Below are 26,759 nucleotides of genomic sequence, written 5' to 3'. Positions count from 1 at the left end.
AGCACCTTCCAGAGGAGAGACAGAAACTGTTAAACATCAGAGTGTTGTATGAGCACTGAGGACGCAGGAACCTCAACTCTCAACACAACATGAAGGGTTGGCACAACCACAGCCAATTTTTTAAAACAAAGTTGACTTAAAAAGCTCACTATTATCCAAAAACACTGGGATTATTTTCACTTTTGATTCATTTTAAATCCCATTTTGCTCCTTTTCTTCAAAATTCCAGATCGGAAGTGGTTTCTGAATTTGTACAGCAGTGAGTAAATGTCCCTGATTGAAAATGCAAATTTTGACTTGTGGGGTGGGCAGCAAACTAAAGGTGAAACGGAGGCTCTGTCCACCCTCACAGGTGGACGTATTGTGAGGAACTGAGGAGTTTCTCTGGTGTCCTGGGTTAACATCTATCCATAAGACCATAAGAAGCAAAATATCTGGTTGTAATCACTTTGCTGTCTGTTGGATCTTGCTGTGCACAAATTGGCTGCTGTTTCCTCCCTAGCAACAGTGGCACTATTTCATTGGCAATAAAGCTACTTTGGGATGTCCTGAGCTTGTGGAAGGCGCTATATCAATGCAATTTGGTTTATTTCTTCTTTCTTAAGATCCAAATCTCAGAGTGTCAGAATGAAGCTCTCCTTCTTCTATTGGGCCTGTGTGGAATGAGTTTGAGATCCAGCCTAGATCCTGGTGAGTCTACCATATAAAACTCCTCCATCTTGACAAGTTGGCAATTCCCAATCAGAGACCAGAAAAATGACAGACTGGGGAAACTGGAATGTTACACTGAGGGAGTGGGAGACGCTGATTGAATGAAGGTAAAATGGGGTATACCTTCTATCATTGTTAAATTTAGTGAGAGGGACAAGTGTGAAAACCCTTTCGCTTAAAATTATCAAACATTATTGGGACAATGTTGAAAGTGGTTTATCCTTTATCGAATCTGTGTTACATCTGACATGAGAATGCTAAATCCTGACATATTACAATCATAACTTGAAGATTATAATGTTGTGCCAAACAAGTGAGTAAATGAATTGGAAGAGGGGAATCAATCAGCCCAACTTTCCATCATTTTAACGCAAGACAATTCAATGACAGCTGTTGGAATTACAGCTTTAATGGTTAAAAATAAAACTGACTAATCCTCAATCAGGAATGAGGGGACAAAAGTGAGCAATTATCATTAGATGCGTCAAACATGTAAATTCACCTTCCAAATTTAGAATGAGCCATCTGTCACCCATCGACAAAGCAAAGCTCTCAATAGAGGCACTGATTCACCAGCAGTATAATTGCTGGCTCCAATATTACGCTTCCAATGCAGTTCAATGAAATATGCCTATGTTTGAGTTTCAAACAGTGGCCAGTAACAGAGTGGATCAGGGTCATTCAGAGTTCTTTCTAAAGAGACAGTTAACTGGATGGAGGTAAAGAAGGCAGCCGATTTGAATTTAATTGGCTTGTTTTCCTGTTTGCTTACACTGTTGTTCTGTTAGAGTATGTGTGGAGATTATGGGAAGCAGGTATATACTTGAAAATTTGCAGGACTACAGGGAAACAGTGGGAGAGTGGGATTAATTGGATGGCTCTTACAAAGTGCTTGCACAGGCACAATGGGCTGAATGGCCTCTTGTGCTGTGTGATACTATGATTAAAATTGGGTTCATGACTCACTCTGAGTGCAGTGGAACCCATTATCCAAAGGTTTGGAGACAGGATGTCTGAAAAAGAGCATTTTCTCAATATTTTTGGGGTTGCGGGCGGGAGGCTAGGGGAGGGGAGGCAGTAATTGGGAAAGGTCCTGCCCCGTGGTTTGAGGAGTGGGTATCTGGGACAGGTGCTGCCCTGTGGTGAGGGGTATCTGGGACAGGTGCTGCCCAGTGTTAGTGGCACAGGTGCTATCGCTGAATACCTAAGTGTGATTGATTCTGAAGGTTCTGCATTCCTAATCACGCAGTTATTTCAGTACTTACTGGAAAATACAGCAGGATGGATCCCCCGAGTATGGTCTCCAACAGGAGCAATCCTGATGATCTGATTTGCTGTGAAGGAAAGGAAATTTTCAAACATTCCGATAAGATGATGAATCTCAAACTGGGTGATACTGACATGCGATTCTCACACTTCAAACAACAATTCTGCTTCTTCCCAATTCCTCCCCACCACATAGCCAGACCTAGATAAATGTTCATCTGTGTCTGCCCAGCTCACAAAACCTACAAACCTGTAACAGATGAAACCCAAGCTTGGAATGTGTCACAAGAGAGATGAACGTGGATATTAACTTGCATAAATAAAGCCATTAAAGTATTTGTCCATTTTCAACAGGGTTACAAAATGAATAACCAGTTTGCTATTTAGTCAGCATGCATTTTATCCGTATAACAATATTTTGCAAAGTACCAGCAATAAAAATGTTGGAAACTCACGAGCCACACTTGAAATCTCTGTGTCCCATAGTTCAATTAATATCAGCACCATTTAAGATTGGTGCAATTTTTATTTACAGATTTTATGGTCGAAATGATTGAGTGGATCAGACCAATTTGTACAAGCTTTCCACCATCTACAAGGCACAAGTCAGGAGTGTGATGGAATACTCCCCACTTGCCTGGATGAGGGCAGCTCCCACAACACTCAAGCAGCTAGACACTGTCCAGGACAAAGCAGCCTGTTTGATTGGCACCACATCCAGAAACTCCCTCTACCACCGGCACAGAGTAGCAGCAGTGTGTACCATCTAGATGCACTGCAGGAATTCACCAAGGCTCCTCCAACAGCAACTTCCCAAACCATGAACACTACCATCTAGAAGGACAAGGGCAGCAGATAGATGGGGACACCACCACTTGGAAGTTCCCCTCCAAGCCACTCACCATCCTGACTTAGAAATATATCGCCGTTCCTTCACTATCGCTGGGTCAAAATCCTGGAACTCCCTTCCTAACAGCACGGTGGGTGTACCTACACCACATGGACTGCAGCGGTTCAAGAAGGCAGCTCACGACCACATTCTCAAGGGCAATTAGGGATGGGCAATAAATGCTGGCCCAGCCAGCGAAGCCCACATTCCATGAATGAGTAAATAAAAGCTAAGCTCCCACTCTACCAATCCAGCAGGCTTATGCATTTAAAGAAAAATGACCTTGGGCATTTATATAGCACTTTTCATGACCTTTTCATGGGTTATCCCAAAGCACTTTGCAGCCAGTTGAATACTTTTGAAGTGTAGTCACTGTTGTTATGTAGGAAATGTGGCACCAATTTACACACAAGTTCCTGAACGGCCTTGACAAGGTGGATGTGGAAAAGATGTTTCCTCTTGTGGGTGAGTCCAGAACTAGAGGGCACTGTTTTAAAATTAGGGGGCGCCCTTTTAGGACAGAGATGAGGAGAAATTTGTTCTCTCAGGGGGTCGTGCGACTTTGGAATTCTCTGCCTCAGAAGGTGGAGGACGCGGGGTCACTGGATATTTTTAAGGCAGAGGTAGATAGATTCTTGTTAGTCAAAGGAATCAAAGATTATCGGGGGTAGATGGGAATTTGGAACTCGAAACACAAACAGATCAGCCATGATCGTATTGAATGGTGGAGCAGGCTCGAAGGGCCGAATGGCCTACTCCTGCTCCTAATTTGTATGTTCATATGTTCATATCCCACAAACAGTGATGTGATAATGATCAGACAATCTGTTTTTGGGAACTGGATCCCTACTTAGTTCTGCTGAAGGGCCATGAGGACTCGAAACGTCAACTTTGCTCTTCTCCGCCGATGCTGCCAGACCTGCTGAGTTTTTCCAGGTATTTCTGTTTTTGTCAGGGATAAATATTGGGCAGGACATTCTTGACAGAACTTCCTGACTCTTCAAAATAGTGCAAGAACTATGATATGACAAAGGGCATCACGTCAGCTTCCACACTCTAAGGATAAGCCTTTCACAGTTATTCAGTCTTCTAACTCCTTGAATTCTCCGGTGTGACTACCCTCCAGAACCTCATGTCACGTATGAGTCTAATCAGTAAATGGCAGCAGGTTTGACTACAGCGGAGGAGCAAGGCAGGAGGCGGAAAGTTAATCACGGACGGGATTAATTATGTTGTCACCCGATGCTTGCGCACTTACCGTCTCCAGTAGGAGTCACACCAGATTGCAACCATACGCACAATCCTGACTGATTCTTTCCCACTGACAACAATTGTCGTCCAACTGAGGCTTACTCCCCCTACAACTGAGATCATTTATAATTTAACACAGACCAGGGATCAGTTCGGATCTGCGAGACTCACAACTTCTCTCTTATCTGAATGTTTTGATACTTTTTCAAAAATTGTTCCATGTATTGGGGTCCAGACAATATAAACCATTGCAGCTTAACTCTGTAACGAATAATTTTCTCGACCTCCTCCATATATTTCACTGCTTGTTTTAGAAAAAACATAGGACAATATATTTAGACAAAAATAACCTCGCATGTTAAAGGCATAAGAATTAAACATTGATATCATTCACAAAAATCTTTGGTAGAGATGAAGAAGAGATCTTTCTCCTCCATTGATCAGCATTTGATGTGGAATCTTGTCACCTTATCATCTATAATATCCACCTGGTAAAGAGATATCAACAGACAGATTTTATTGATCAATGTCTGATGTTTCATGGATCTCCCCTTTCATGGAGATATATTGATCTATAAGCAGCAGGGGCTGTTCTGCATTTCCAAATTCCCTATTCTGTTCACTTGCTAAGGACTTTCGATGTCTGTGGGCTGTGAGTTCAAACCCTACTCTAGGCTTTGAGTGTACAGTTTTATTTTTACGCAGTAAGTTGTTGTGGTCTGAAAGGGTAGTGGAAACAGATTCAGCGGTAACTTTCAAAAGGGAATTGGGAAGATACTTGAAAGAAAAAATATTGCAGGGCCATAGGGAGAGAACAGGATGTGGGACTATTTGGATAGGTTTACAAAAGAGCCAACAGAGGTATGATGGGCCGAATTTTGTCCGAATACACAAGAACATAAGAAATAGAAGCTGGAGTAGACCAGATGGCCTGTCAAGCCTGCTCTGCCATTCAATATGATCATGGTTGATCTTGGGCTTCAGTTCCACATTCCTGTCTGCCCCACTTATCTCTTGATTCCCTGAGAGATCAAAAATCTTGTTCTAGATTCTCCAGCCAGGGGAAACAACCTTTGCAGTATCTACCCTGTCAAACCCTTTCATAATATTTAATGTTTCAATGAGATCACCTCTCAATCCCTGAAACTCCAGAGAATATAGACCCAAAAACCCTTTATTATAAGATAGCCCTCTCATCCCTGGGACTAATCTAGTGAAACTTTGCTGTACTGCCTGTAAATATGTTGACCAAAATTGCACAGTCTCCAGGTGTGATGTCACCAAAGCCCCATACAATTGTAGCAAGATTTCTTTATTCTTATACTCCGATCTCCTTGCAATAAAGGTCAACATGCCATTTGCTTTCCTAATTGCTTGCTGTAGCTGCATGTTAACTTGCGTGGTAAGATGCAGAAACAAATAAAAGGTGACAATAGTCTGCAGTACAGAATCTGGGCTGGTGCAGTTCAAAGACTCAATTCAGGGGGACTTACTGAAGAAATCGTTTGACACTGTTAGAGTGTTGGCTTTGGCCTCAGTGAATGAAAAGCATATTCATGGCGGTGGAGACACCCTTCAAACTATCACAAACCCCTTTCTTCTATTCTTTTCATAGCCCTCCTGTTTCCCTGGCTTTGCATTCATTTAAAGGCTGTTCTTCCCCAACATCTTCCCATTTTTTTACAGTTGTGTTTAAATCTCATCACGGCCTTTCCTCTCCCCATCTCTGTAACCTCCTCCAGACCCGTAACCCCCTCTTCTACCACTGTTCCCCAAACATTTTCTTACTTTGAATCTGCCTACTTCCCATTCCTCCCTCTATTCACTCCAGCATTGATGGCTGTGCCTTCAGGTACCTCGACCCTCAGGTTTGGAATTCCCTCTCTAAAGCAGGCTGCCAGTCCACTTTCTCCTCCTCCATACCCTCCCTCTTTTGTTTTATATTTACTTCTTTACATTATACCTCTACGAAATACTTTAGAATGTTTTCTATACATTAAGGGTGCTATATAAATGCAAGTTGCTTTGTTTTGGGCTTAGTTCATTCTGATGATGTTGTGGAACACACACAGAGACACACACATGCACAGACATGCATGAACACACATGTACGCATGAACAAACACACACGCACAAACATAAACACACACAGAAAAAATATATGTAGATGCACGGACACAAACACATTCATGCACACAAATACACGTGTGCACACACACATACACAGAAACACATCCATGCACACACATGCCCAATCAAACCATGAGGTGACTTACCTTGTTCTTTCTAAAGCGATAAACTACCACCATACTGATGAACACCAACAACATGCAGAAAGCTTGGAAGGACAGGACAGCCAGTCTTAAGTGCCCATCCACCTGGGTGAAGCACGGAGCATCACTGACACACGAGCCACAACCATCTTTGCACGGTAGACACTGAAACAGTCTCCTGGGCTCACCAACAGCATAGCGGCTGAAGTAGGAGATGTGTTTATCATCTTGCCCTGAAATAATCACAAAAAGAGAGATTCTGAACCTTGGGGCATTGGATAGACCCTGGGCAGCAAATCCCTCTCCAGGCACACCTTATGGTGCAATCAGCAGGATAAAATTGGACTGTTTACAATTCACAAATCTTGAATATGTACAACATCAGGGAGTAGCTTTTAATGGACATCCTTTAATTGAGCCACGATTCTAATTCCACCCCCACCCCTCCCCCCAGAGGAAACCAGGCTGCAGTATGGACGCAGTGAACCGCACCACAACTACGCACCTATCTCCCACCCTCCCCCACACATAACAACTCAAGCTCATGATTGATACCCAATGTCAATTACTGTACATTTATCTGTGCTAAAATCAATTGCCCATCTGCTTAATGGAACCAGATTATCACGCAAGCTAGAGGTCGAGATAATAAAGTTGACATGTCTTAACCAAGACTAGAGGTTTGTCTCCTTTATCGAAGAGTGCGTGTGTGGGAAAGACTTCCAGCAAAAGTGGTTAATGCCGGATAGTACTTAAAACTGGATGATTATCTAATCTGGAATGGGATTGGGGTTAAAAGGATAATACTGGAATGGTGTGAGCAGTGGAAGCTAAGAGATGCAGAGCAAGGAAATTGGTCAAGGTTACATATTCTTGGATCTACCTTGATTTACCTTTGGGCATTAGGGAGAAGCTTTGCAGAATGCTCCCTCAGAAGATTAAAGGAGTAGGGCAGACAGCAGATTGTACATGATCAATACGCTGACTGGTCATCCTGAGTTCTGGTTTTCCTATATTCATATCAGTTTTTTCCAGGAGGATTGGATACTTACTACCAAAGCTGTTGGTTGAGATAAGATTAGGGTTGTAAAATCCTTCCTTACAGACACACTGATAGGCTCCCAGTTGAAACCCTTGTCCTTTGAGTGGAGTACACTGGAATTGAAAGAGACATCAAGTGATTTGTGTTTTATCCTTTTATCCCAATGCAGCTGGGGCTAATTGCAGCAGTTTTGTACGTCTTATCGATTCACATCATTCCCTGTTTGTAAAAGGAAGCAAATCTTTAAATTTTATGTAAACACCTACATTTTATTTCTCCTAATTTTCAACCTCCTCTCCCAAAGCCCCTGCCTTGCAGCGCAGTTGAGTTCTGAACGTGGTTTGCCCCCATGTGTGAACTCAGGTGATCAGTGCTGATACTCTACTTGATCGTAATGAGCATGGAACTCTTAATACCAGGGTCATGTGTTTGAGCCTCACACTGGATGGTTTGTGTTTTACATGTATCAATTGAATAGCTCTACCACAGACCTGGCACAGGGACAATGGGCCGAATGGCTTCCAATGGTGTTGCATTATTCTATGAATTTTTGCTAATGGGCGGGGTTCATCAAAACTGTATTTAACCCTCTTCACCTTAGCTATGGCTCAGTTGCTAGTGCTCTTGTCTTGCAGTCAGAAGGTTATGAGTTCAAGTTCCAGTACAGGGCCATAAGGGTAAAACCTAAACTAAAACTCCAGTACAAAACTGAGGTAACGCTGCACTGTTGGCAATGCTGCCTTTCAGGTGAGACATTAAGCCAAGGTTTTGTCTGCCCCCTCAAAGGATCCCATGATACTGTTCAACAGAACAGCAGGGGAGTTCTCCTAGGATCAATATAAGTTATCCCTCAACCAATATTGCTAAAACAGATTATCTGATCATTTATTTCAATGCTGTTTCGTGGGATCTTGCTGTGAATTATTTCACCAGCTATAAAGCATTTTGAGATGTCCTGAAGTTGCGAATGATGCAAATGTAAGCCTTGTCATTATTATTAATTATGTTGAGAACATGTCCAATTCCAGTGGGGCTAATGGATACCAGAGAAAAATGGGAAGGTTGGGTAACATTTCCCCAACATTCCCCACCCCACAATAACACGAGGGTGCTGCGGCCAGTTGCTGTGACCTTACCACTATCACACTGGAGGGCTGCTGGTTCATTACAACCTGGGGATTATACCTGTGTCTGTTCCTCTGAATATCTCTGCTGGGAAGTAGGCAGGAGAGAACTTGCAGGTGATGGTGTTCCCATGTGTCTGCTACCCGCTGCACATCCTGAACATGAGCAACCAGAAGATGGTTTCTTACAGAAATTTAGATGGATGAGCTAAAGCACATCATTTTCAGCAGATATGACAAGCACTGCCCTCAAAAATATCAGCTCAAATATTCTCTGCAACCCTGGAGGGAGCAGAGCAGAAAGGTTAATATATAAATATTAAGCAGCTGAGAATGTCATCCCAGGGTTGATACATAGAGAGCTTCAGAAGTGTGCTACCTACAGCAATGAGCTGATAGGGCAGCCCACGTGATCCTGTTTTTTAAACATGATGTAGAAATAATTTGAAAGGTCACATTGTATTTAGGGGAGAGAGAAGCTACTTCTGTTAATCAACTCATGATTAATTAACTGGGATTGGATGATGGTTTACCACAAACACTTGTCATTAATCTGTTTGCCAGATGTTGACAAGCCACTAGCTTTCAGGCAGTACACTGCTGTCAATGCAACTCATTGCGCTATCCAACTATTTATGCTTAAAATATCTTTTTACAAACTTTAGTTTGTGTTATTATTTAACCCTTTCCTCAAATTTACTTCCCTTTTGCTGTTGAAGATGCGGATTTCTTGGTGAGGAACCATTCAACCGCCAAAATCTGATACCTCCTTACCCTCCCCACACGCTTCCACCTCACCCCCACTCCGGGTGCGAACTTTGTGGCTATTCATCTGTGGAAGGCATCACCGCAGAGGCAATCCTATCCTCACCTGGCATCCATGATTCTTAAAAATTCATTTTGGGGATGTGAGCATCACTGGCAAGGCCAACATTTATTGCCCATCCCTAAACGCCCTTGAGAAGGTGGTGGCGAGCTTCCTTCTTGAACCGCTGCAGTCCATGTGGTGTAGGTGCGCCCACAGCGCTGTTAGGGAGGAAGTTCCAGGATTTTGACCCAGCGACAGTGAAGGAACGGCCGATATATTTCCAAGTTGGAATGATGTGTGGCTTGGAGGGAACTTCCAGGTGCTGCCCTTGTCCTTCTAGATGGTAATGGTCGTGGGTTTGGAAGGTGCTGTCTAAGGAGCCTTGGTGTGTTGCTGCAGTGCATTTTGTAGATGGTACACATGCTGCTGCTACTGTGCGTCGGTGGTGGAGGGAATGAGATGTTTATTCAATCTCCCGACAATAATCAAAAGCAGCAGCTGTGACTAATCGTTTTCCTCCTTAGCCCAGGGGTGTTGAAGCAAATTGTAAGTGGCCTGACTGAGGTCAGCTAACTTGCCACAGCCAAGGGGCTTGAGCCTGAGTATGTGTTGGTCTGTGTAGGTCAGCACCACATCAATCAGTGCATTTAGCAGCTGAACCCCTGGGGAGCGAAATATTTTATTTTTAATCATTGCGCATGGAAGTTTTTTTGTTGCAAAGTTGGACTTCAAAAGCTATTAGCACTTAAAGAGATTATTGAAATCCCAGGATAAAAGATGCAGCCATTAGGAAATCAAAGTTAAACATGGAAAATCCTCCTTAAAACCTAAATGGACCTTAATGCTAACAGAGCAAAATTTCCACTTCATTAAATCAGCTGTAGCTCTGCCTGGGATCAGGCCTCTGAATCGCTCTCTAGCCAGTGTTGTATTTACATGCCCATCTGCACAGCTCACTCTCATTCACTCTGATAGAATAATCAAAACCCAATACTGCTTTCCTGCATTACGATCGTGATTACACTTCAAACCCTTGCTGCCACTTCACCCCTCTCTCTAGCCCAAGGGAACACACCACTGACCTGCTGCCTCAACTGCAATCAGTTCACAAAAGTAGAGACGAGGGAGAGTAAAACTGGGTGACAGCAGTCAATGAAGTCAGGCTCGGTGTTAAAGTGGGGAGCTCCCAATTTCACTGTGAGTACATTTTGCCTTAGGGTCAAATTTGGACCTTCCTGAATCCTCCGGCCTTGTACCACTTTGAATAGTGCAGATGCTCCTTTCATTTTAAATTTAATAGAGGCGTTTGGTGAAGTAAATAAGGAGAAACTGTTTCCACTGGCAAGAGGCTCAGTAACCCTGGGACTCAAAGTTAAGTTAATTGGTAAAAGAACCACAGGGAAGGTGAAGGGAACATTTTTTTGTCCAGCCGTTTTAACAATCCGGAATGCGCTGCCTGAAAGGGCGGGGGAAGCAGATTCGATAATAACTTTCGAGAGGGAGTTGGATAAAAATGTGAAAATTAAAACTTGCAGGGCTTTGGGGAAAGAGCAGAGGAGTGGGACTAATTGGATAGCTCTTTCAATGGGCTGTTTCGGTCAAGATGGGCTGAATGGCCTCCTTCCGTGCTGTAAGAGTCTACGAAGTGGGCTGCAATCGTGAAAATGATTAAAAAGACTACGAGCGGTTTTGGAATTTTGTTCCCCCCCGACTTTAATGGCAGTTTAAAGGTAAGTTAAGTTTCCCACTGATCTGTTGGTAATACCATTTGCATCTCATGAATGCCCATTAACAGGCCAGCTCACCGGAATGACATTCCCCCTCCAAATTAAGCGCCCCCTTTCCTGACTGTACATAAATGGCGTGCACCTGACGAGCTTCATTTCATCAATGACTTCAAGGTACGTAGTCGCTGCTTTCACCTACCGTCAAGAGCGTTGCTGCAAGATTTTCGGTGCTTGTATCAGAAACTGCGCCAAGGCTGGGCATGGGAGGCAATACCAGCAGGGAGGGGGATGGTGGAGGCAGGACTGGGGGTGCCAAGGAACAGAGTAGAGCAGTGAAAGACTGTCCTGCGGCAGGAGTTATAAAACTGTCCAAAGAGGAACCAGAGGCTGTCCTGGGGCTCAGGCCACGCTATCGGGGGTATATTGATGAGAGTGTCCTGGGGCTGTGTAGACCATTTTAGAGGGCTTTGCATGGCACACGTGTCTTTGTCCTGCCCTTCAGCGGGGCAAGGCCTCTCTGGGCAGTGACGGTCGTGCACAGCATGGTGTGCAGGGCATGGTCCGTCACCAAAGGAATTTGGTACTGGGGGTTAGAGGCAAGGTATTGTGAGACAGATGGCACAGTAACATTCAGGGGAATCATGTATGTTTGCTGTGTGTGCGCTCAGCCCTCCTCAATAACTGTTGAAGATACCGTTTGTGCAGGATCTTACATGAGATGGTGATCTTAAAATGGCTGGCAGACATTCAGTGTTGATGTCCCATCTGCTGTCATGAGTGGACTCTAACCCTTAGAATGCCTGATGTTCCTGTGAGAGTGTTAGTTTGGGGTGAGGAAAAGGTTCACTTACCCTGGCGGAGCAGATCAGATCATTCATCCTTTTCCTGCACTGCAGGGTGGACCTTGTATGTGGCTGACGGGTGCTGACCCCCCTGGCGACCTCCTCCCAGGCCAGCGTGGTCAGGTGGGTGGATCTCCTGCTCTCATTCCTCGGAAAGAGGACCCCCCCCACCTTTCCCCAAGCCCCCAGCCTTTCCTGGGCAGCCTGGAGGAGTTTCTGGGAGGCCTCGCTGAACTGTGGAGCGGAGGGTTTATTTTTTTTTGGTCACCATACTAATTTACACCTTCAGTCCTCACCTGTCCTGTAGTGAGTGAATGTGTGTGCGGGCGCCGTTTAAAGGTGTCACCAGGACCTTCAACCCCATGAGGTAATGGTGAGGTGGATGAATCCTTGCCCGCCCCGCCAGGTCCTCGCTGATACGTAATTAATGAGCTAAAAGGCGGAAGATCTGGCGTGAAAATCCACTCTGCCGCCCAGCGGGAATCACGTCCATCGCTGCGCTTAGTCTCCAGATTGGAAAATTCCCACCCTGCATTTTTAGAATAAATAAATAATCAATATTGCATGATCTGACCGGCATTCACTCCGAAAGCTGGTTTGGAAACGCAGGCCTCGTCCTTTGCGGATGCTGAATTTTTTTTCGGAATTTCTAAATTATTGTGATACCTGCGAAAGCTTGAGATTAGAGGGTTTTGTCCAGCAGAGTTGCAGCCTGTGACACCCAAGCGACTCAGCTGTTGAGGGCATTGAACAGAGAATCACACAAACCTTTAGGAGCATGCTCATTTACTGAACTCCTGTCAACATGACATACACCAAGAAAGGAGCAAATGGAAAAACTATTTATAAGCGATGCAGTTTGCGGCAAACCACGGCTGCACTGGCAACTGAAGCTTAAAGGGGCGTTGCCATAGTTACAAGGCAGTTAACTATCTTTTATGTGGTGAGAGATTGAGTGTCTGAATGATCCAGCCTGTGACGCTGGTCATGCCTGTTGCTAAAAATTAATTATTTTTTAAAGTTGGTTGGAAATAATAGCACAACAATAAAACTAGAACTGATTAGTGCTCTATCTGTTTGCAAATTATTGATGCTGGTGTTTTGATTTCAAAAACTGGAAATGTTCTCATTTCCACAGCACTAATGTCCCCATTCTCCTAAACACAATCATTCAGACTCTGCAGCCAAGCTATGCACAGCAAGCTCCCACAAGCAACAGTGTAACAATGACCAAATAATCAACTTTAGTGGTGTTAGTTAACGGGTAAATATTGGCCGGGATACCAGGGAGAATTCTCCTATTCGTCTTTGAAAATGCGCCACGAGATCTTTAGCCTCCCCTTCCACCTGAGAGGTTCTCAGTTCAACACCTCATTGAAAAGACAGCACCTCTGACAGTGCAGAATTCCTTCAGTACTGCACTGCACTTGGGGGAATCTGCCTTGGATTACGTGCTTGAGTGGGGTTTGAACTCATGACTTCCTGATTCAGGCAAGGGTGTTTGTTACCCACCAACACTTTAGAGGGCAAAATGGATTAGAGGGGATAGGAAAATGTCCCAAGTTGCTTCATAGGAGCGTTATCAAACAACATTTGACACTGAACTACGCACCGTGATATTAGGATAGGCTTTAAAGAGCATCTTAAAGGAGGAAAGAGAGATAAAGGGACAGAGCAGTAAAAGGAGGGACTTCCAGAGCTTATGGCCAAGGCAGCTGAAGGCAGGGCCAACGACGTTGGAGTGATTAAAATTGGGGATGCTCACGAGGCCAGAACTGGAGGAACACAGATATCTTGGAGGGTTGTGGGACTGAAAAAGGTTACAGAGATAGAGAGAGACAAGACCATAGACAAGAGATATTGGAAACAAGGATGGAATTTTAAAATCGACACGTTGCTTATAACTGTGAACCTACATAGGTCAGTGAGCACATGAATGGGAATTGGTCCGAGTTGGAATATGAGCAGCAGAATTTTGGATGATCTCAAGTTTACAGAGGGTAGAACGTGGGAGGTCGGCCAGGAGGGCATTGGAATAGTTTAGTTTAGGAGTAACAAAGATGTAGATGACGGATCCAGTAGCAGATGAGCTGAGGCAGGGGCGGAGTTGGAGGTGGAATTAGGCAGTCTTAACGATAGTGTCATATATTTCAAAACAGAGCTTTGAATGAAATGCAGCCAGAGTTTGTGGAATGACTCACTGACAGGAGATAGGAATAAAACAATAAAACAGTAACACTAATCCCACTGTTAAATCTTCAGCAATAAAGGAACTGTTGCATTTTTCATGTGTAACTTTGTAAACATCACCATTTGCACTAATTCATTTTTAATGGTGTTCATACTAACCTGCCTCACCGCATTCATGAAAATTTTAATTGAAAGCAAGGTTCTGATGTCATAATTCATAACTGGGGAGCAATTGAGAGAAATTAATTACTGTTATATTTTATATTCAGGTATTTGTTACCTCAGTACAGCAAACAGAAGCAATAGAAGGATAGGGCACAGAAGGAGGCCATTCAGCCCACTGTGTCTGCACCAGCTCTTTGAAAGAGCAATTAATCCTACTCTGCCTGCTCTTCCCAAATCCCCGCAAAATTTTCCTCTTCAAGTATTTATCCAATTCCTACTATTGAGTCTTCTTCCACTGCCCTCTCAGGTTGTGCACTTCAATATGTGAAGTGATTTTTCATAAGGCTCCAGGCTCATTTCATTTTTCTCTCCTCCTCTCATGGAGACTTTTGCTGGACTTCACTGGGTCTGAGCAGCAGCCCGAGTACCCTTGGTGTGAGCTTGGCGAGTGAGCTTATTGGACCATGAAGGCTACCAGATCAGAGTACAATCTTATTCACATGAAACAAGCAAGCAGTAATCACTGTATAGCCCTCAGGGAGAGTACACTTGACTGCTGCTTCTCCCATCAGCACCAATGCAAATTCTAGTTCTGCTGAGACTTCAGTGCCGACTGGGAATCAAAGCCAGAGGCGTTCTTGTCAGTATGGTTTGTATCACATCAGGCAAGATAGATATCCACTGGGAAACTTCTATCCAATTTAAAAGCAAAATGCTGCGGATGCTGGAAATCTGAAACAAAAACAGAAAATGCTGGAAAAACTCCACAGGTCTAACAGCATCTGTGGAGAGAGAAACAGAGTTGACGTTCTGAGTCCATATGACCCTTCTTCAGACCTAAAGTGAAGTAGAAATGTGATGAAATTTATACTGTTTAAGGGGGGATGGAGCAGGTGAAGCTGGACAGAGGCCAGCGATAGGTGGGGGCAAAGGAGAGATTGACAGAGATCTCATGAACAAAAGGATAAAGGGAATGTTGTTCTGCTATTCACACATTCTGCTTTCTTACCTTTATGCCACTGTCAGCACCTTTTTAGTCAGCACCACAACCATTAACACCCCTTTGGTCCTTTTGTTCATGACATCTTTGTCAATCTTTCCTGTGCCCCCACCTATCTCTGACTTTCTATCCAGCTTCACCTACTCCACCCACCTTAAACAGTGTGAATTTCATCACATTTCTACTTCTCTTTAGCTCTGAAGAAGGGTCATACGGACTTGAAACGTTATCTCTGTTTCTCTCTCCACAGATGCTGCCAGGCCTGCTGAGTTTTTCCAGGATTTTCTGTTTTTCTTTCACCCCTCCTGTGTTGTGTTCAGCAGAATGTTTGGAATCCATGTAATTTGTAGTCATGTTGGCAGACTTAAAAAAGAAAGAACTTGCATTTCCATAGCGCCTTTCACAATGCCAGGATGTCCCAAAATGCTTTCCAGCCACTGGAGTACCTTTGAAGTGCAGTCACTGCTGTAATATCAGAAACATGGCAGTCAGTCTGTACGCAGAAACCTCCAATGAGCACCAATGTGATAATGACCTGATAATCTGTTTTAGTGAGGAATAATACCCACTAGGCTAGGGTGAACTCCCCTGGTCTTCTTCAAATAGTGCTGTGAGATCTCTTGCATCCACCTAAATTGGGCAAATGAAGCCTCAGTTTAATATCTCATCTAAAAAAACAGCACCTCCAACAATGTAGCACACTCTCAGTGCTGCAGTATACCTTAGTGTTGGCCTGGATTATATACTCAAATGTCTGGAGTGGGGTTTGAACCCATAACCTTCTATATTTAGGGAAAACACTCTACCAACTGAACCACAGCAGACACTATTTCCCAACTTTGAGCTCAATGCAACTTTCTAATATTGCAGTTTAATCTCCAACAGTCAATACTAAAATGTTGCAAAATTTTTCTCTTTACTTACAGACTTGATTTAATTGGGCCAAATGATCTGTTTCTGTGCTGTAAAGTTCAATGTAATAATTAGGGAATAAGAATGATCCAGTTAAGTACTGTTAGGATCCCAGCTGATGTTAATACTGGATAAGTCAGATCCCAGAGAGAAACTTTACATTGGCAGATCCTAACTTAGAAACTGTGGAGATCAGTTACTGAACACATTCACAAGAGTCTGCCAGTATACCTTTAACACAAAGAACAAAACATTAATTAAATAAGAAAAAATAAACTACATTACACTAGACAAAAAGGTTGGAAAGATTTCAATACTGGAAAATGATTCAAACTCACACTATTCCTTTTATCCCAGCAACCCTTACAGACACAAAACCCCAGTGAAGAATTACCACTGTCTCAACACCAATGTTCCTTGCTTGGGTTAGCTCAGTTTCAGTTTTCTTCTGGCGGACTTTTAAGCATTCATTTGATGCTTTTCTTCAGCTGGTATCTCTCCCTGAGATACCCAAAAACCACAATCTAAACTCACTATTACCTTAACTTCAGAGCAAACACGAGTTCCCTAAGGCTTGCAGGATTTCTTATTAGAGAGATTAGATCTTCTGCCTGCATTCTCTGGTATACACACACTAACTGATCATCCTTCTGTGTTTCCCTGTCTCTCCGTGTGTTTCTGGACCCCTGTTGCTATGCAACAGCAGTTTTTTCTACTTTATGGCTTTTTTCAAACTTCACTAAGTTGCTAACCCCATCTCTTCACTTCAAGAGGTGTAAAACCTCATTAAAAATGCATGTAAACAAACAAGGCCCCTGACTTCCCGGCACACAGCTCACAAAACCTCTAAATGAAACTGAAACCAGGTTTCACCATTCTTAACACCCAAATACGAAATATAAATTAAACTTAAATCTGTACATTGTTCCTAACAGTACAAAGAATGGGCAAAGCAGTTTTGGTTTCAGACCAACCAGTTGTCATCGAATGTTGAATATAAAGAACTTTGAAATGTTGTAATTGATTTGATTCTTCAAACCTTCCTTGGGTCAGTCCCCACTCTATGCTGTCTCCGCAACCACGGATAGAGTGAAGCAGCTACAATTAGTTTCAGCATCCTGAAGAGGGAATATTACCAAAGATTCCTGGGCCAGAATTTTACATCGGTATGTGGGGGTGGGCCTAGCATGCCGACGTGTAAAATGACGCGCGGTGACATCGGGCGTGTGTCCCGATGTCACTGCGCATCATTTAGACCTTTTGTTCAGCCATTAGAGAGCTAATTAGGATAATTAACAGCGCTGCCCATCTAGCCTTAAGGTTGGCAGGGGGCAGGCAAACAGCCCAAGCGGCCTTCACATTTTTCAGGAAACCTCATCCATGGGCGGGATGAAGTTTCCTGAAGGTTTAATAATATCAATAAATAAATTCCGATAAATTGACAAACATGTCCTAGCTCATGTGACACTGCCGCATGAGGGGACATGTGTAAATAATTTTTACCTTTAGTTAAAAATTTCAATATGAACTTAATCTCCCTGAGGCAGCGCCATGCCTCAAGGAGATTTCTGCGCTCTTTCGTGAGCATGCGCAAAAGAGCGCAGGCCCCACCTCCCCCTCCTCCCCTCGCCCGTTGAGCGCTACCGGCTGCGTGTCACGCTGGGTGGGCCTTAATTGGCCCGCCCCCGTAAAATGGCAGCGCGCAGCCGATTGAGGGCGGCGATCGGCTCTGTGCCCACCTGCGCCCGCTCCCGACATTCAGAAAATCCTCCCCTGATTACTATTCAGTGACTGCCCCGTGAAGAGCAGGTTACAGAGATAAGGTGATTGGCATTGGGCTCACCTGTGACATGACTCATGGTTGGATAACCATTAGTTATCACTCTCTATGCTAACACGTGAAGACTAATCACGAGAACCAACGCCAGCATTTGTGATTACAGTGTAGCTTGGTGTTTTCACATGGCAAAAGGAAGGGAAAATGGACTGTGGTTATAAAAGAAATGGTGCAGAAGGCCATTTGGGAGTTTACAGAAAAATTATAGGAATGTAGGAGCAGGAGTAGGCCATTCAGCCCATCAAGCCTGCTCTGCCATTCAATTAGATCGTGGCTGATTATCTACCTCAACACCGCTTTCCTGTGCTATCCCCATATCCTTGATGTCATTAGCCTCCAGAAATCTATTGATTTCCATCTTGAACATGCTCAATGATTGAGCTTCCACACCCCGCTATGCTAGAGAATTCCAAAGATTCATCACCTTCTGAGTGAAGAAATTCCTTCTCATTAAAGTCTTAAATGGCCTATCCCTTAACCTGAGATTATGTCCCCTGGTTTTAGACTCAACAGCCCGGGGAAACATCTTCTCTACATCCACCCTGTCACACCCTGTAAGAATTTGGTAAGTTTCAATGAGATCAGCCCTCATTCTTCAAAGCTCTAGGGAATACAGACCCAGTCTCCCCAATCTCCCTTCATAAAACAATCCCACCATCCCAGGATTAATCTGGTGAACCTCTGTTGCACTCCCTCTATGGCAACTATATCCTCCCTTAGATAAGGATTATGGAATATGATCTCCCGGAATATTATAAAAAAATCCCATGTAATAGAAATTAAATTTAGCTTATTCAATCACCATAAATCAATTGGCCAAATGATGCCCTTGTAATGATAGAATCTGGTTGAAGGGTTGGATCATCCCTGCCCTTCACCTCAAATTGTAATTTCACAAACATTCTATTTTGAAAGATTGCCCCTCTTCATGAATTGTTGCTGATTACAGTCACATTGTATTGGTAGTTGTCTCCCTGCAGGTTCTATCTGTCCTGACCAATATTTTATCCCTCAACCAACATCACTAAAAAATAAATTATCTGGTCATTATCTCATTGTTATCCATCTTGGGTATTCCCTAACTTCTGTGAATCTCACTCTCAGTTGCCTGCAGAAATTGATAAGTAATAATGCCTGTTCATTTACACTAAATTGGATTCTTTACTGTCTCAAAATCAAACACTAAACACATTGGCCAGAAATTTCCAGACCCTCCCACTGCGGGTTTCCCCACGGCAGGGCCGGTGAACCATTGAAACCTCCGTTCACATCGGCGGGACTGGAAGATCCCGCTGGCGCGAGGGGCTGGAAAATGCTGGCCATTACTTCAGGTGAAAGGTCATTGATCTGAAATGTCAAGACTGTTTCTCTCTCCACGGATGCTGCCAGGTCTCTGAGGCTTTCCAGCACTTTTTGTTTTCATTTCAGATTTCCAGCATCTGCAGTATTTTCTTTTGTATTAATCACTTCCCAATGTTTGTTTGGGGACTGAATGCTCCTTTCTCAACTAGCTGCAAGCGAGAGTGATTTTGGTTTCACACTGAATATGTACGAATATTATCTACTCCCTACAACAAACCACTATAACTTGTGTGGCACCTTTAACATAGTAAAATTTCTCAAGATGCTTCCAGGAGCGTTATCAAATGAAAGATATTGACAATGAGCTGAAGAAGGAGACAATAGGACAGCTGGGCTGTGAGCTTGGTCAAAGAGGTACGTTTTAAGAAGTATTTTAGTGAGGGAGAGTGAGGTAGAGCAGCCAAATTAGTTTAGGGGGAGAATTCCAGAGACTTGGTGAAAGGCAGCTGCCAATGGTGGAGCAAAGGAAGTTGGAGATGCGCAAGAGACTAAATTGGCCAGTAAATTGTATTTATTTCTGATTTCAAAGATGCTGTCTCTGTATTGAAATGGATAATTGTCAACTTTTCTTTTAAAATCGGTCAATTCCTCTCTTCTTCCTCTTAAATGGAATATGAACTAACCCTCATAATCTTCCTACTTCTTGTAAAGCACTTAACTTCAGCTTGGTTTTGTGCTCCTTGTAATTCAAGATTAGAGCGTAATGCTAAAGGTCCTATCTTAGTACAAATTGTTGTTGAAAGGAAAATGGAACAATATTAAGGCTTTAAATAACTTATAACAATCTCCTGTTTACAAACTTTATCGTGCAGAGTCCCAACTTCTGTAGCCTGGAATTAAGCGGGCAATTATTTGAGACATTGCCACAAGTAATTGTTAAAAGAGTATCTCTAAATTAAATATTCACTAATACAGTAAGGCTTTGCTGGCAAAGTGGCAGGTTAAAATATTTACTCCGAATCTCTCCCATTTAAAAACAATAATAGTGCATTCTAAGTATTTCTGCATTCTGTGCGACTGACGTGGAATTTATTCCATCCTTTTCAGAAGCATTCCAATTGCAGGATTCTCCTCTCCCTCTTGCTGAATTGAAATGATTACTTTTATGTGGCATTGTTCAAAGCCTCAGTGATTCCCTATGTTGTCCAATTCTAGCAAAAATAATTGTGTGAAAATAAGCTGGGAAATCTGCTTTATACTTTATGCTAAAATGAACGAAATGAGTCAAAAATAACTGAAAGCATTTGTTTCATTAATGTACAATTCTACTGATCCTTATGAACTTAGTGCGCATATATTCACTATAAATGGGGAATATTCCACCATTTAGCAGTTTTTGTATAGGATGTGCAATTGAGCTTGGAATTATTTTTGTTGTAAAGGAAGATTCATTATGGGCAGAATTTTTTATATGGCAGGTGGGCTGTTTTGTGAGTTTCACTGTTTTGAGTTTCATTGTTTTTTGAGCTTTGCTGTTTTTGAGTTTCACTGTTTTTTGAGTTTCATTGTTTTTGAGTTTCACTGTATTTGAGTTTCACTGTTTTTGAGTTTCACTGTTTTTGAGTTTCACTGTATTTGAGTTTCACTGTTTTTTGAGTTTCACTGTATTTGAGTTTCATTGTTTTTGAGTTTCACTGTTTTCTGAGTTTCACCGTATTTGAGTTTCATTGTTTTTTGAATTTCACTGTATTTGAGTTTCATTGTATTTGAGTTTCGCTATTTTTGAGTTTCACTGTTTTTGAGTTTCACTGTTTTAAGTTTTGTTGTTTTTGAGTTTCATTGTATTTGAGTTTCACTGTTTTTTGAGTTTCGTTGTTTTTGAGTTTCATTGTATTTCAGTTTCGCTGTTTTTTGAGTTTCACTGTGTTTGAGTTTCATCGTTTTTTGAGTTTCATTGTATTTGAGTTTCATTGTATCTGAGTTTCATTGTATTTGAGTTTCATTGTATTTGAGTTTCATTGTTTTTTGAGTTTCATTGTATTTGAGTTTCATTGTATTTGACTTTCATTGTATTTGAGTTTCACTGTTTTTGAGTTTCACTGTTTTGAGTTTTGTTGTTTTTGAGTTTCATTGTATTTGAGTTTCATTGTATTTGAGTTTCATTGTTTTTTGAGTTTCACTGTATTTGACTTTCATTGTATTTGAGTTTCACTGTTTTTGAGTTTCACTGTTTTGAGTTTTGTTGTTTTTGAGTTTCATTGTATTTGAGTTTCACTGTTTTTTGAGTTTCGTTGTTTTTGAGTTTCATTGTATTTCAGTTTCACTGTTTTTTGAGTTTCACTGTGTTTGAGTTTCATCGTTTTTTGAGTTTCACTGTATTTGACTTTCATTGTTTTTGAGTTTCACTGTTTTTGAGTTTCACTGTTTTTGAGTTTCACTGTTTTTTGAGTTTCATTGTATTTGAGTTTCATTGTATTTGAGTTTCATTGTTTTTTGAGTTTCACTGTATTTGACTCATTGTATTTGAGTTTCACTGTAGTTGAGTTTCACAGTTTTTTGAGTTTCATTGTTTTTGAGTTTCATTGTATTTGAGTTTCACTATTTTTTGAGTTTTACTGTTTTTTGAGTTTCATTGTTTTTTGAGTTTCACAGTTTTTTGAGTTTCACTGCATTTGACTTTCGCTGTTTTTGAGTTTCACTGTTTTTTGAGTTTCACTGTGTTTTGAGTTTCACTGCTATTTGAGTTTCACTCTGAGGTTCACTCTATTTGAGTTTCACTGTATCTAAGTTTTGTTATATCTAAGTTTAGCTGTGTTCAAGGGTTGGAGTTTGAGCCTCACCATTTGAAACATGAATCAGACGGCAAGATTGCTATTAGAGTCTGTTTGGAAAACTCTCACTTTCAAAAGCTGATGAGCTTCAAGCATCAAGGGTACAGGCTCTGTCAACTGGGGAACTGAAAAGCTGCCCCAGACTTCATATTATTTTCTTATTTTGGTACCATATGGAATCCGCCTCTTCACTGTGTCTATGAAGATAATCTTAGCTGCACTGTACCCAATCAGGGGAGATTACACTATAAAAACTAGTGATGCAACTGTCTGACTCATCTTAATTCATTTCCTGTTTCCCTGAGGATCTGCCGATGTGTCATGTTGCCATGTTCGTTTTGTTGCTATTAATGAAGTCCTCAGTATTCGTGAGATCTCTCACATTCCCTTCCTATTTATATTCCCCATCTTGAAACTGTGGCTGACAATTTATGTTTCTTCGATTACAACTATTTCAACTTTATTTTGAAGAATTTAAACCATCCCTTCTATTATATTTGATCCCCACCAAGTTTTCCTCCTGGTTTTTCTGAAGGTGTTGACCCTTGCTGGGTTGCAATTGCCTTCCCAAATGGCTGGTCATCATGGGGAGAATTTTCTCCCCGTCGGCAGGGTGGGGGGTGGGGTTGGCGGGGGGAGCGGGCACGGGTGTGCGTGCAGCCGTTCGCCACTCGCGATTGGCTGGATGCTGCCATTTTACATCTGCTAGCCAATTGAGGCCCGCCCAACATGCACGCAAAAGAGCGCAGAAATCTCTTTGAGGCACAGAGTTAAAGTTTAAAAAATTTTAATAAAGGAAAAAAAAATTTTTAGGGCATGTCCCCTCATGTGAAACTGTCACATGAGCTGGGACCTGTCTATGAATTTTATTAAAAATGTTTTCAAACCTTTAAAAACCTTCATGAAACTTCATCCCTCCTGTGGATGAGGTTCCAAGAAAAATGCGAAGACCACCTGGGCTCTTTGCCTGCCCCCCCGCCAACCTTAAGGTTGAACGGGCAGCTCGGTTTATTGTTTTAATTAATAGTTAACTGGCCTTAATAGGCCTTTGATATGTCGGTGGACGTGCAGCCAACTCGGGTGCGCGCCCGCTGAACTGAAAACCTGAATGATGCGCGGTGACGTCGGAATGCACGCCCGACATCACCACACATCATTTTATGCCTCGGCAAGTGGGCCACACCCTCATTTGCTGAGCCAAAGATTCAGCTCCATGAGTCACTCTACGACGGTGAGTTGACTGAAAATCCCATCCTGTCTCCCCAGCTCTTCCCCTCCCCTGCATATACATTCCTTCGAGGAGGAGAGAGTGGATGGGGAGCAGGAATAGGAATCCTGGCCGATTTCTTTCTCTACCGCTTTCTGAGCCCAGAGTTGTTGGGGTGGGAGGTGGTGGGGGATGGGTCATCTAATTAATTCCTTCCCACCCTGATCGCCATTTCCTGCAGTGACAGGTTCTATCGCAACCAAGGAGTTGCCAACCTTACAGGATTGTCCGAGTGTCTTCAGGAATTAGAGACTAATCTCCGGGATGTGGCATGGAGCAACTCCAGGAGAAAAATTATTGAAACGTTAAACAAAAATGACTTCCTTTTTTCATTTTCTTCAACTATTTTAATTTCTGAAATATAAAAATACTGTAAATTGGGTAAAGTCAAGATTAATCCAATTGGGTGACTAAGTGCCTGTCCCCTTTCCAATTGGCTATGGGAAGGCAATGTGTGGCTGGAAGATGGACCAATGGTTGGACTTTGGAGATGAGGCTGTTTGAAGCAGGAATTAATGTGATGCAACATCCAGGAATGCATCCAAGCAGAATTGGCAACCCTAGCTAAAGGTGTAAGTTGGGAAATTGCTCATGGGTAGCTCTGTGATTTTCTGCCCATTAAAGTTGGTGGTCATGTATTGGGGGATGGGATACATCCTTTTATAACAGAAAATCTCTCCAAGTACGTTCCTGATCTCACACTCATTGTTGGAAGAAGATTAGTAATTGGGGGCCATGAGCTTCCGTTCAGCACAGAGAAACCATAGAAACTCTCAGAATGCTCTTATGCACCCTCTACCTGCTGGGTAGAAAAGAGCAGAGTAATATCTAATCAGCTCTTCTAATCATTTCTCCTACAATGCTTTCATTTGTATTTTTTTCTCCTCTCTTTAAAGGACCTTGGGACATTTTCTAAGTAGAGGGTGCAACGAAAGACTTGAATTGACATAGTATCTTTCATACTCTTCGGACGTCCTAAATCCTTTACACTCCAACAAAATAGCCTCATATTCTTAGTATGAAACTTTGCTAAAAAAACGTTAGAGGATTATGGTCCATATAAATAACAGTTTCTGCAGAGTTGTTAGATATGTAGATTTCAAAATGTCATAGAGCCAACACCAAACTCAAAGTCTCTTTTTCCACAGTTGAGTGTTTCTGCTGGTGAGAATTTAACTTCCGAGAAAAGTAACTGACTTGGCCATTCGATCCCCATCTCATCCTCTTGTAATAAAACTGTACCAATACCTAGGTCGCGGGCGTCAACAGCCAGTTTACATGGCTTAGCATAATTCGCCGCTGCCAAAACCGTTGTGGTACATACAATACAACTTTCAAGCTATCAAAGGCACTTTGACACTTCTTTGTCCATTCAAGTTTCTTGACTTTCTTTCACAAGCTTGTCAGGTGAGCCGCTACAGTGCTGAGATTTGGAACATACTTCCAATAGAATCCATTCACGCCTATATACCACAAAATCTCTCGTTTTGTCTTAGGCATGAGAAAATCCAAGATAGCCCTTATCTTTGCTTATCTAGATGCTACTTGGCTTGTCCCACAGTGTGGCCCAAATAAATTACTTTCGCTTTGGAAAATTCATTTTTTGCCACGTTTATGACCAAATTAGATCTTTGTAACCAATCAAACAATTTGTTCAAGTGTTATAAATGTTCCTCCCAGGTTTGGCTGAACACAGTGACCTTGTTGGTTGAGAGGCTGCTTCCCCTTATGGGAGAGTCTAGGACCAGAGGGCATAATCTCAGAGTAAGGGAGCGCCCATTTAAAACAGAGATGAGAAGGAATTTCTTCTCTCAGAGGGTAGTCAATCTGTGGAATCCTTTACCACAGAGGGCTATAGAGGCTGGGTCGTTAAGTATATTCAAGGCTGAGAAAGACAGATTTTTAATCAGTAAGGGAATCAAAGGTTATGGGGAAAAGGCAGGAAAGTGGAGTTGAGGATTATCAGATCAGCCATGATCTCATTGATTGGTGGAGCAGACTCGATGGGCCGAATGGCCTACTTCTGCTCCTACATCTTATGGTCTTATGGCTAATCTTTTAAAGTTGCTGGTGCATTTTTCATTCTGAAAGGCATGACTTTACAGTGATAAAGTCCATCCGGGATTACGAAAGTTGATATTTCTTTGGCTGTATCAGTTAATGGAACTTGTCAATATCCCTTCAATTTTTATAATGAACATTACCTGTCCAATCTACCCAATACAGTCTTCTAATCGTGGAATTGGATATGAATCCACCTTTGTCACCACATTAACTTTGTGACATCTATACATAATCACTGCAACCCAGAACCATTACAATAGGTGAGCTTAAGCTACTGTGAAACAAAAACAGAATTACCTGGAAAAACTCAGCAGGTCTGGCAGCATCGGCGGAGAAGAAATCAGTTAACGTTTCGAGCCTTCATGGCCCTTCGGCAGAACTGAAGCATAGTTAGGAGAAGGGAGAAATATAAACTGGTTTAAGGTGGTGGGGGGGGGGGGGGGGCGGGGGGTGGAAGAGAGAAGTTGAGGGTGGGGTGATTGTGGAGATAAGCAGTGATAGGAGCAGATAATCAAAAGATGTCACAGACAAAAGGGTCAAAGAGGTGTTGAAGGTGGTGATATTTGTCTAAGAAAAGTGCTAATTAAGAATGGAAGACAGGATACTCAAAGTACAGCTCTAGTGGGGGTGGGGTGGACAGACTAACAAGGTTTTAGTTTTAGATTTAAAAATAATGGAAATAGGTGGGGAAAGAAGAATCTATATAAATTATTGAAAAAAAAGGGGGGGGGGGAGAGAAACGGGGTGGGGATGGGGGGAAGGGGAGTTTAAGATCTAAAGTTGTTGAATTCAATATTCAACCCAGAAGGCTGTAAAGTGCCTAGTCGGAAGATGAGGTGCTGTTCCTCCAGTTTGCGTTGGGCTTCACTGGAACATTGCAGCAAGCCAAGGACAGACGTGGGCAAGAGAACAGGGTGGAGTGTTAAAATGGCAAGCGACAGGGAGGTTTGGGTCTTTCTTGCGGACAGACCGCAGGTGTTCCGCAAAACGGTCGCCCAGTTTGCGTTTGGTCTCTCCAATGTAGAGGAGACCGCATTGGGAGCAACGAATGCAGTTCCGGGACACCCTGGTCCACTCCTCCATCACCCCTTACTCCTCAACCCCCACTTATGGCACCTCCCCATGCCCACGCAGAAGATGCAACACCTGCCCCTTCACTTCCTCTCTCCTCACCGTCCAAGGGCCCAAACACTCCTTTCAAGTGAAGCAGCATTTCACTTGCATTTCCCCTAACTTAGTCTACTGCATTCGTTGCTCC

The 26,759-nt window shown here is 42.6% G+C and overlaps 1 protein-coding gene across 1 annotated transcript in view; it reads right to left on the bottom strand.

Annotated features, from left to right (window-relative positions):
* LOC144667855 (metabotropic glycine receptor-like) overlaps positions 1-26,759 on the bottom strand; it is a 99,152-nt gene that overhangs the window by 43,089 nt on the left and 29,304 nt on the right. Inside the window, exons 3-5 of the mRNA XM_078529381.1 lie at positions 7,443-7,545; positions 6,394-6,623; positions 1,977-2,045 (exon numbers count right to left, since the gene is read on the bottom strand). Of these exons, the coding sequence (XP_078385507.1) occupies positions 1,977-2,045; positions 6,394-6,623; positions 7,443-7,545 (402 nt within the window). The remainder of the gene's footprint in view (positions 1-1,976; positions 2,046-6,393; positions 6,624-7,442; positions 7,546-26,759) is intronic.

Source organism: Cetorhinus maximus, chromosome 25 (genome assembly GCF_964194155.1).
Source record: "Cetorhinus maximus chromosome 25, sCetMax3.hap1.1, whole genome shotgun sequence".
Lineage (NCBI taxonomy): Eukaryota > Metazoa > Chordata > Chondrichthyes > Lamniformes > Cetorhinidae > Cetorhinus > Cetorhinus maximus.
Note: the sequence above shows the minus strand (reverse complement) of the source record. Positions and strands in the feature narration are given on the sequence as shown.